Below are 12022 nucleotides of genomic sequence, written 5' to 3' on the forward strand. Positions count from 1 at the left end.
AATGTCATCACTCTGAGCATCCCTCTCTTCCCTCTACTTCCCCTCACTTTATATCCTGAGCAGGACAGCAGATGGTATGGAACATCCCTTTGGTCAGCTGGGACCAGCTGCCCTGGCTGTGTCCCCTCCCAGCTTCCTGTGCACCCCCATCCTGCTGGCTGGTGGGGCAGGACAAGAAGAAGAAAAGACCTTGACTCTATGCAAGCCCTGCTCAGAAATAACAAAAATGTTGCAGTGTGTTATCAACTCTGTGTTCGGCACAAATTCAACACACAGTCCCATAGTCACTACTATGAAGACAATTAGGTCTGTCCCAGACAAAACCAGCAAGCAGGTAATTAATCCCCAAGTGTCAGGAATTTTGCTGTCAGAAACTGGCCTCTCCAGGGGTAGGTAGCAGCTAAGTAGCTGCTTTTCTTTTGGACTCTGGCACACAGTGGGGAAATCAGTCAGAAGTTGGTTGTATTTTTTGGATCCTTCCATTGGTATTGTGTGTTGAAATTATATGACACCATTTGCCAGTAATAAATCACTTTGCTGTCTTTTGTGTGATTACATAATTAAATATCCCTTGTCATGGATACACATGGAGGGATTGACTTAGACTTGGTGGGAATTAGGGGTTTGATTTTTTTGAACTTTACATTTCCTGACTCCTGTGCAAATCAAATCCAGTTGTTTAATACTGATTTGAGAAATTATTCATGCAAGAAATAGTACATGGTAAGAAATATAAACCATGCTTTCAGTGTATTTTCTGCCTTGATTATAATTTACTTGTTCATTAAAAATGCATGTAGAATAGGAACAGAGAATTTAGTCTTTTTCTAATCCTTAAAAAGGTGGTACATTGCACAAGGATACTGGTACTTACCTTTTGCAAGGTGTTCTGAGATGAGCAGAAGGAAATTGCTGGGTGGAGCTGGGATGTAAACTCACTTATGTTTTCTGCTGTCCCTGGAGCCGTGTCTGTTCTGAATGAAACGCCATCACCAGAAGATGGCAGTTCCAACAGAATACCCTTGGGCCACCCTGGCTTCGACCTGCATTGGATCACTCTAAACTGGCAGTCATGCAGAGAGTCGTCCGTCACGGGGCTGATGTCAGTGTGGCTTCTCACAGCTCCCCCGTGCCCCCACTCAGGGACACTGGAGCGGCTCTCGCAGCTGACCCGTCCCTGAGCAGTGTGGTGTCTATTAGTTTTATTGCTGCTTTGATTGTTTGCAGTTGATTCTTGCTGCTTTCCGCTGAAGTTTAATTCAGTTTGCATTTGGAAATACAAGGGAGAAAATTTGTTGTTTTTATTAGAGGCTAAGCTGCACTGAAGGCTGGATGACGATCCATTGTTCATTTTGTTACAAAAACCGACTAAGTGGGGAAGCAAGCACAAAAGGAGGGGAAAGTATAATTCAGATTTGCCAAACAGCCTGAGAATAATTCGAAGATTAGCAATTTGGCACTGTTTACTGGCAAGTTGTGAATTAAATGTATCCTACTTTTCTCTTTACATTAGTGTAATGTGTCACTTCAGTTCTGGATTTCATGTCCTTCTCACACATCTTACTCCTCCTTCTGTCAATAGGCAGGACTGTATTTTACTGCACAAGAAATGTAGGAGAAAGCATTTAATGTGGCATCAGGGACTTTCTAATTGCCAGTCTCTGAAATGTGCTCATAATATCTGCAGTTTGCTTATTGAGTGGAGATGAATCGCTTCCAATTTACTTTTATGAATGCAAGTGGAACATTTGTGAAGAGTGGTTTCTGTTATTTACACTGTGAAATGCTTGTCAGCAGCCAAGTGTAAAAGACCTGGGTGACATTTATGCTAAATTCTCTTGTTGCATTCATAGTTAAAGGAAAGGATAAAATTCTGTGTGATGCTCTGAAATGCACTGGGTGAAGCTCTGTTCACAGCTTTAGCTGTCCCTGGCTTAACTCTGTATATTCATTTTGGGTATGATGCTTAGAGTTAAAAGGAAAGCTTGACTATTGCAGATGAGAAAACAGTATTAGTGACACTGAAGTCACTGGTATGTTTGCCATGAAGTTTGGCTAATCACGATCATCACTCTGAGGTTGCTACTGATCTGCAGATGTGTGGTGATGTTTGATGTCTGTAATCTTTTCTGATTTCTCACCCCTCTCTAGACTTTTCTGTCCCCTGTGGGGAACTTATTAAACCCTTGTATTACAGGGACTAGAATCACAGCCACTAGTGCAAGAAAATATCTTTGAGATCATATTTCATGTGCCTTCCGGGGTCTGATATAATCTCCTGATAAGAATATACCAGACATTAACTAGATACTGCAGCTAGTCTTGTCTCTTTCTAATTTAGTGGGATTTGGGCATGCAGACCAGAGGGAAGAGAGCTTTTTTTCCAAGTGCAGCAATGCATACTTATTTGGAACAATTAAATCCTATTCAAAACCAGCATTCCATATCTGTCCCAACCTAAAATTCAGCTGGATGTTATAATAACTCATTGTTTGTGCAAGGACAGAGCACCTGTAAAATTTAAGATTGTCATCATTTCTCAATTGAGAGATGAATGGAGAAAGTTGTATTTTATAGTCACATACAGATTATGGTATAAAACATGTATAGCCTGTTTTAAATATAATGTTATATTAATATTATAAATATTGATTAAATATTATAAGTATTAATATACACATGAAACCCAAAAAATTGTTTGCATTTTTAAATGTGGGAAAAGCAACCTCCAAATTTACAGGTTGGTTTTGGCTTTTTTTCTTTTAACAAACTGAAAAAAAAGCAAAAATGCTGTCTGTTTTTTGCTAACAATTTTTGAGAAAGAAAGGGCAAAAACCAAGCCAACTTTGAAATACATGTCACAATTGAGGAAAATTAGAAAGCAGCAAGATCCAGAATAGCAAAAGTATTAGGGAAAGTGATAGTGTTTTTCATTCAGGATCTCAAATGATTGAAGTCTATTTTTGGCAGATTTGGATTTTGCCCAAAGATGTTCAGTGTATAAGTTGGATCTATGCTGATAGAAGGAAGCATCACGCAATGAACTGCACCATGATGTCAGTCTTTAGGTGGAAGAAGCACTGTGAAAACTCTCGGTTCAAAAAAAACCCCAATACTCCAGGTACAAGGATAACTTTGAGGTGTTGCCTTCATATGGCATTCAGTGGGGTAGCTTCAGAGTAAATGTGTCAGTTAGGGCCATTGCCACAAGGAGCAGTTCTGTGTTCTGTACAGGGAAGGCAACACTCATAGTTGTGAAGCATCGATACCCACTGTTTCCCTTTCCTCCTCAGAAGGTGACAGTATATGTACTTCTGACTTCCTGTAGGATCAAAAGGGAATTATGTTTATTCACTTGATCAGAGGCAAAGCAGGCTGTTCTCTATGAAAGGTTTCTCTTGCTGTCTGTGTCACTCACAGTCACTTATTGAAATGTTATGACTGAGTGGAAATCAGCTATAACTTATGTTGGCCACTATGTTACTTTGATAAAATAATAAAAATAATCAGTAAGGGCCAAAAGTCATGAAAGGTGAGGACCTCCATTTCTTCTTGGCTTGGTAGGAATTTTTTTAAAATTGCCTTATAAAAGGGAGAAAAAATGGGATTGTGCCCTAAAAATCTCTGGTATAAGGTTAGGAGATATTTCATGTTTGGGTGAAAGCAGGTCTGAGTAGCAAGTCTTCTGTTTCAGTCCCAGTTTGCAAACTGCCAGGTCCCTGCGGGCTCTGGTGGAGTCAGTCACACAGTTCCTGAAAAAACTGAACGGCTGCAGAATTGGATCTTGGATTACTGTTTCATTCTAGAGGGGATTTGGTGGTGTCGTCAGTCCAGTAAGCTCAATTTTTATGCCATCACATTTTATTTGACACTAAACTAAAACAGCTGCTTGCAATTAGCACACATGAAAGAAACAATAACAAAACTGCAGCCTGCCCTTCAAGCACTACACATACTCAGTGCAAAGATTTTACCAAGTTCTGGTGATTTTCCCTCCCTCTGCTCTAACTGAAACATCAAAAACAATTGATCTCACTGAAGACCAAATGAAAAAAAAAAGTTTATCATTCCCTGAATGTTTCTTATTGGCAGCAGTGACTGGTTATTGGAAAATTTAGGCTGCTCCAGATGTGGGCATGAAGAGGACTCTCGCTGCTGCAGAGCCGATCTAAGCATGGCAATGGCTGTTGCTGCCTTGGGACAGGATGATGTAGAGAGCTGGTTTCTTACCAGGACTGGGATCCAGGGTAGCTGGCCCACCCTCCCATTGGGAACAGTGAACAAGGAGCTTGTAAAATACACAGACCAAATGGAAATGACCCCTACTGACTGAAACCAGCTGCATGTCAGACCTCTCACTGTCTCTCTTGATTTGCTATCTCAAATAAATGGATGTGGTAGAAGGGCTATAGAAAGAAAACAAAATAATTTATTCTCCTTGAAGTTGCACCACACTAGCAAGCTTCAGTTTTTACAGCTGAAAAAAAAATGTTTATTCACAGATTAGGTTTTTCCCTCTTTTTTTTTTTCCACTTTGAAAGTCTGCAGTTTAGAAGACGTACTGTAGCTCAGTTTCAGAAGACTTTGACAAATAGACATGGTAGATTTTGTAAGGTATTTTACACATAAAACTTCTGGCTAATAAGAACTTGGTTGTTTTGCATTTAAATTCAAAAAACAAATTTATAGCAGCTTTTGTTGGTGCTTTGTCTTAGACGTGCATGGTGGCTCAGCTCCATTAAAAACTTCTTAGTGAGTTGTGAAGAAACATGATACAGAGAAAAATTGGACTTATTTATGCATTTTCCCCATATTTTTCCTGATATGCTCCTGGGTAACACCGGTTATTCTGAGCATTGTGAGGAGCTGCTTGAAGTAACCATGGTAGCACTTGAATTAAAGAACAGTTAAGGACAACAGTTCCTCCAGTCCTCCATTTGATGCCCAGGATGGATTACTGCTTTTGTCATTAGATTGCCCTCTATTCTGACTTCAGAGGTAGAGAAGGAGGTACTTAACCTCACTGTCACATTTGATCTCTAATTTTGAGAAGATCATCAGGATGGGACAGATGCCATGAAGTTATGGTTTTACAGACTTTTTAAAGGGAACTTCTTAAAAGACATGAGTCTAGACTTCATTCTTGCAAACTCACATAGTGATGTGTTTTGCAAATATATCTGGGTTTTTTTGTTTTTTCTTTTAAGTCTTGGACAGCCAACTGATCATTAGTGAAAGAAGTCACTAAATTTAGATTAATAGATTTATTAAAGTGTCTTGGAAGAATGATCTTCATGAAGTCTGAAAAAGCATGTGGATACAAAAACTTAAGGATGACACTTTGAAGTGAATGTTACTTCTTTTGCCTTCCACAACCTTCTGGTTTTCCTCTATTTTTCTTTTTTTTTTTTTCCTTAAGAATTTGTTTCTTTCTCACTAACAGTTGTACAAACACAATACAGTAACAGCTTTGAACATAGAAGCCTTTACCTGTGGCTTTGCAGTGTTGAAACAGCCAGATGTTATTTCAATACAAAATAGACTGCAATCCCCATCTGTAGGTTCTGACAGTCCTGGCAGTCACTCTTTTTGTTTTAAAAACAGAAGCAAAATGCAGTTCAGCCTGGGCATTGTTCTTCTGCTGGCATTTTTTGTCACATTGGCTTATTGGACTTTTGAAATCATCTGTGACCCACAGATAGATATTTCTATGGGGAAAGACTCACCTCTGTGCCTCCTACCATTCACCTCTGTGCCTCCTACCATTGCATTTTGTTACTGACTGTCCTATGGTGAAATCTCCTACAGATGAGTTCTCTACTATTCATTATATCCTCTGGCTGGATATGATGTAGTTTTTGAGTTACTCAAATTGTGCTGGTTTGGCATCAAGTGATACGGTGCACCTCTTCCCTTTCTTTTTTATCTTAACATTCTCTTCTAATTATTTGCATTAGTGAGAGTAAATCAATTTACTTCTTTGAAAATATAGTGTTAAAGAGGTCTTGGGTGGCTGCCTGTAGATAATGTTCTATGTTGAGCAAGAAGCAGAACCATGGATGTGAAGAGGTTTCTATGGGTTTGGAAGAAACTCTTCTCCTAGCTGGCATCTGTGAAGCTCTACCTTTGGCACACACTTGTAGGAGGCCAGTGATTTCAGTGGTCCAAGGGTCAGATGACACCAGCAAGGTGTTGGTATGCCAGTACACAGCTTTGGGATGACCCTGCAATTGTGCTGAAAGGGAGCTTTTTTACTCTGTATTTCCGCAATATCCTTTGTACACAAAGGCCCTACGCTGCAGTCCAAAATGTTTAAACCTTTCCCTCTGGCTTTTAGTTCTGTTCAGGTAAAAGTGAACAAATCCTATTGATACTAAGGAAAGTTTTGCTCTGGTCAGATTCCAGGGCCCAATCCAGTGTCATGGTGTACAAAACAGAGAGAGGTTAGCATGTGATGAAAGGACAACTCACACTTGAACTTTTCAGCAAAGAAGGAGGATCAGGTTGAGGCCATCCTCCTCACTATTTTCCCATCTTTATGATGAAAGAACAGATTGGGTACTAGTATAACAGAATTTTAAAAACATGAAAATGTAATATATTTTCCAATGAGTCTTTTAATAATGTCTCAAGTAAAAACAAGATGGGCATTATGTTGCATTTTTATTTTAATCAGACATTTATTTTTAAAAGTTGTGAGAATACAAGCTTGTTGAAGGTAACTCTCCTGAGCTGGCCAAAGAGAGAGAGTTATTTTTCCTCAGAAGCACAGTAGGAAATGTATACCTGTTAAATTTCAATTCAGACATTTTAATCTTTAAATATTTGCAGTGGAAACCTAGATTAGACCCCAAGAATTTGTTCTTTTTCAAACTGAAGTAAGATGCCTTTTAGCAAGGGAACAGCAAGAGGAAAACTAAATAAATCTCAAAACACAAGACAGGGCACCATTTCTGCAACAGCATATCTGATTGGTCAGATCACCATGTATGAGTGTTGAATTTTCTGCCTTGTTCTGTTCCAGAGATTGAAGGCAGCACTGACTCATCATCCTGCTGCCATGTCGAACGGGAATATGAACACCATGGGCCACATGATGGAAATGATGAGCTCGCGACAGGACCAGACACCACACCATCATATGCACTCACATCCTCATCAGCACCAGACACTGCCACCTCATCATTCATACCCACATCAGCACCAGCATCCGGCACACCATCCTCATCCTCAGCCTCATCACCAGCAGAACCATCCTCACCACCACTCCCACTCGCACCTTCACGCACACCCGGCACACCACCAGACCTCGCCGCACCCACCGCTGCACTCGGGCGGACAAGCACAGGTAGACCTTTGTGTCCTGCTGCATCTCTGAGTTTTGCTCTTGGGTGGAGTTAAAGTCTGATCTCAGTATTGTTTCTTCTTGCATGCGTCTTGTTAGATACAAGCCTGTCGGGCTGCTAGCAAATGTCTGCTAATGGTGATGGGGATGCTCAAACTTTATTTAGAAAATGGAGTGAAGCAACAACTTGTTTTGCTGCCTAATTTACTCGACATTTGTAATTTCTTACTTTATAAGGAGTTCCAAGGCTTTTCAGTGCTCTGAGCTCTGCAGATTACCACATATCCTTTTATGGATGAGGTTTATTACAGAGATTGGCACATTATATATGTTGCTTAATATGCTTGAACCTGAACTTCTCAGGCCAAGATTTAACAAGCTGTATGAGTTCTACCTGGAGAAATACATAACAAAGTCTTTATGAAATGAAATGGCACTAGTGTGTGTGGCCAGGGGCAGTATTCAAGACTGGAGATAATAGAGGTAGTTCTAATTAAGGATACACTGGCTTGGAAAAGATTAATTGCTCCAGACCCTGTGAAGAGGACAGACATCTGCATAGTATGAGAGAAAGATTAGCTGTGAGTGCAGCCAATACATGGTGCTTGTTGTGGTAGGAGAAGGACGAGGATGAAGCCAGTCCAAGGACAGAGATTTAAACAAAGAAGGCAATTTAGACTTGTATTCATGTGACAAGTCAGTGAAGGTCTCCACTGAATGAGATGGAGGACTCAATTTTTTTGACCAGGTATATTGGCTTCAGCAATTTGGATAATTTGTTATCTGAACTGAATGTTTCTTGAACTAATGAGCTAGTGAGCACAAACTTTAGCAGAGTCATTTTTAAGAGGAATTCAGGAATTCTATTAATGTTTTAAAATTATAGACTTCCTCATCGGGATCACACAAGAAAATAAAGCTCTGGAGGCAGTTACTGTAACATGTCAGGTCTGGAGAGCAATGTTAAGGAAGACAAACAGGCAGTACATGGAATGTGAGGACAAAGAGGAATGCCAGCCATAAGAAGTTCAATCTGTGAAGTATTGTGTTACTTGCAAATACCTTTCAGACAAGCTCTTAGAAAACATTAAAGAAAATGAGAGTATTTGGCTGGCATCCCAGTGTCCCACAACATTAACTATTTACTAACATCTAGCTTTATTACTGCAGAGTCTGCAAGCACATGGGATCTCCCTAAAGTATTTGCTAATGTAAAATGAATTGTCAGCTTTAGAGAAACAGTCTAAGTAAGAGCATCAGACTCCCCTGTGAGAGGATGTCCATAGCTTTCCTAAGTTTACTTCAGTTTTTACTTTGTGAGTTCACTTATTTTACCATCGGTTAATGAGTTATTTTCCTTGGAGTTGTTTAAAAACAATAAATAGACATCATCTCATATCAGAGAAACCAAAAGCAACCTGATTGCTGTATTGGAGATCACTGAGAGAGTAAGGATAAAGTTGTGCTTAGCCAATTGAGGACTCCACAGATTAGATGGCAGAAGCCACTCAACTTTCACTGAGGGGTTAAGAGGATAAACATGTTAATGCAGTTGAGGGCATCAGATGCCATGGTATGGAGCATTGCTGCAAAACATTCACAGCACCACTTTAAACAGATGATGAGAAAACTACTGGGGAAAATAGCTACCATGGGGAAACAAACCTCACAGTTTTAAGGACAAGATCAGTGAGCCAATGGCCTTCCTCTAGACCCACTTGGACAGGGACCTTGACTTTCTTACACAGTTAAGACAGCTTAAAATTCTTGTGCTTTGTATTCCCTGCTAGCTGGCACCACAAAAGACTCACCAGGCAGGCAAGAAGAGATACAGGCACATGGGTAGGTGGACTGATTGGCAACCACACAGCTGTCAGGGTCCCTCTGTGACCAGTACTACATGGTCTCTGGAGCTGGGTCTGTGCAGTCAGATGAGCTTTGCCATGCACAGTATGTCACTGGAGGCAACAGACCCCATGGGACATCAAGGAGATCTTCACCTTGTCCATGGGTGTAAGTGTCACCAAAAGGATCAGACAGAGGGTGATGGAGTAGGAGTCCCAGGGTCAGTGGCTTCCCCAAGCAGCAGAGCTCTTGTCGGGCATCTGTTCCTCTGGTGCAAAGGCAATAGTGACTTCTGAACAGATGCACTGGAGGGGGAAAAAGAAGGGCTTGCTGAGTAATAACCACATAGCTATTACTTTCAAAGCTCATCCCTAGTCCCCACGGTAATGGCCTCTTTGGGGATCAGATTGCTCCGGCAGACATTAATTTTATGGTGCGATTTTCTAATTATTAACCTCCTTATTCTTCTGAGCCAGATTCTTCCATTCCAAACCACCTGCCAAATGACAGCATGGTCCATGCTGCTGTAAGCTGCATACTCCCATGCCAAGACTGTTGTTATTCTGCACTGGGCCCTTCTGTAATGTTAGAATTAATTTCATGCTTTTCAGCTACCATTTTGATACACAGGAGCCCAAGGCATTATGTTTTTATAGAATTAGTGAATGGGTATTAGTATTGTGGTAAACTGCAAAGAGCAGAGGTAAATATTGGACAAAAGTAGAAATCAGCTTCTGATCTGTCTCAGAAAGAGAGATATTTTACCAAGTTCCAGTTATGCTGCCTCAACTACTACAAAAATTATAGTGTATTCTGCATTGGTCCTCTGAAGACTTTTTTATATCAAACTTGGCAGAGTGATAGCTCAAGCGGAGTTGGGATTTGGATGCCATTTCATTCTCTTAACTATCCTATGTTTGTCTTCATGATGGATAACTGATTAGCATCCTCTAAGAACACCAAAATTAACTTACATTTTTATATTTAGGTAATTTTCTTTCTTATGTCCTAGGTAGGGCAATGAAATTCTGCTAGAAAATTATGCTTAGACGGTTACTAAGATATAGTCTAACATATTTCAGGGTTCAGAGCTATCAAGCAAGAGTCAGTTAATTATCCCATGTGACATTATTAGTGGAATAATGGCAACCCTTATAATTAATATCTTCCCGAGATGGAGAGAAGATTTTGTTGTTCTGAATATGCACTCTGACTACCCAGAGACTGCCTGGTATATTCTGAAAAGAAAATTACTCACTAGTTATTCAGGACAAAATGACCACATAAGAGGAATTTAAAAAAAAAATGTATCATTACCTTTTTCTGCCTTTGTACCAGACTTCACCGAGAGAGTTAAGAAACAAGAATTTTTAAAGCTGAATGGAAAAGGAGCAAAAAGGGATAAGGAAATATAAATAACAGATCTCTGAAGTCTGGAAAGGTGTTATGTATTGGAAAATGAAAGGTCTTTGATGAGATGTTGACATAAAAAGGTACTTCTGAGACCTCTGCACTCAGACATGCTGTTAAAGAGGCAGCATGCCCAGCCCTGGTGGACAGGGAGCAGCTGGAATCCCTTGGCAGCAGTCTCCTGGCAGAAGGCAGGGGATGCTGGTGAGAATGGGGGATGTGCCCACTGCAGCTGCCATGGACCTGGCAATCCAACCCTCAGTGTGGACAGCATGTTGAAGATTTTATCAGCAAACATATGGAGTTCATGCAGCTGAAATTTTAAAAATCAGTCAGAAAATGTGGGGTGGTTTATTTATTTTAGAAGGCTATTCTTAAAAAAAATTTTTTTCTGCTCCTGTGAGAGAGATTTCCTGACGGTGCAACATAAAGCTGAGAATAAATTTGGCTTTATGCAAAAAGCGTTATCAGATGTACAGAATAATTACATATAAAATTGCCACTGTAATTGCCACAAGTCAGCTGGGGGAGGGAGCAAACTAGATTCTAGACAGAAAAGCCACCTCAACTTCACAAGACTCAAGACGATAGTATCATTTTAATTGAGACAGACTGAGGTGTTAGGCAAACATGTTAATTGCGGCAATTGAAATTCAGGGCTCAGTCTGACAAAGCACTGAGTGCATCCACTCCCTGCAGTCAAAAGGAAGCACCTTGGAGGTTTGGGCTTTTGCCAGAACTAGAGGGTTAATTTTGAGTCAACAATTCCAGTTTCCAGACTGTTCCAGACTATGCAGGAGTGGCAGCAGCAATGTGAGCTGAGTGTAAGCAATAGGATCCATGGACTGGGTTCCCAGACCCCAAGTAGAGGGAGAGAGAAGGTGTCTCCAGAGCCCCATAGCCTGGGTGCCACAGACAGGCAAGAAAGTAGTCCAAAAGCCTATTCCCAGGGAGTTGAACATTAAATCTGGTGCTGTTTCCTGACAGGGACGCGGGAATGTCACATCTGCCCAGGAGTCATTTGGAGAATAGTTTACACGGCCCTGCCGCCACCATGCACCTTTTCTGTAATATAGTGGGCCAGTTACTCTCAGGAGCAGGATCAATACTCCCTTGTACTTGAAAAAGCATAAATACATATCTTTTCCCATAGTTTTGTAGCCGTGGACTGGATGTGGGGTTCCTATACTCTCAAAGTCAGGACTAAATTGAATAAAAACAAGAATAGCATCCACAGCACAGAGGTCAAATGGAAACTGGTAAGAGGAATATCCCTTATCCACACAGTGCAGGGACATCAAAACATAGGTTCAAGTTCAATTCATCAAAACACAGGTTCAACCTAAAGTCTTTCATTGCCCATGGAGGGCAGTGAGGTCTGCTGCCTTTGTGCAATCCCAGCCCACAGCTTCCCAGCTCCAT

General features: G+C 40.7%; 1 protein-coding gene across 1 annotated transcript in view; it reads left to right on the forward strand.

Annotated features, from left to right (window-relative positions):
- The window catches only part of CREB5 (cAMP responsive element binding protein 5), a 211949-nt gene that overhangs the window by 192751 nt on the left and 7176 nt on the right, over window positions 1-12022 (forward strand). The window contains exon 7 of the mRNA XM_058805818.1: window positions 7025-7348. Within this exon, the coding sequence (XP_058661801.1) occupies window positions 7025-7348 (324 nt within the window). The remainder of the gene's footprint in view (window positions 1-7024; window positions 7349-12022) is intronic.

This window comes from Ammospiza caudacuta, chromosome 1, assembly GCF_027887145.1.
Source record: "Ammospiza caudacuta isolate bAmmCau1 chromosome 1, bAmmCau1.pri, whole genome shotgun sequence".
Classification (NCBI taxonomy): domain Eukaryota; kingdom Metazoa; phylum Chordata; class Aves; order Passeriformes; family Passerellidae; genus Ammospiza; species Ammospiza caudacuta.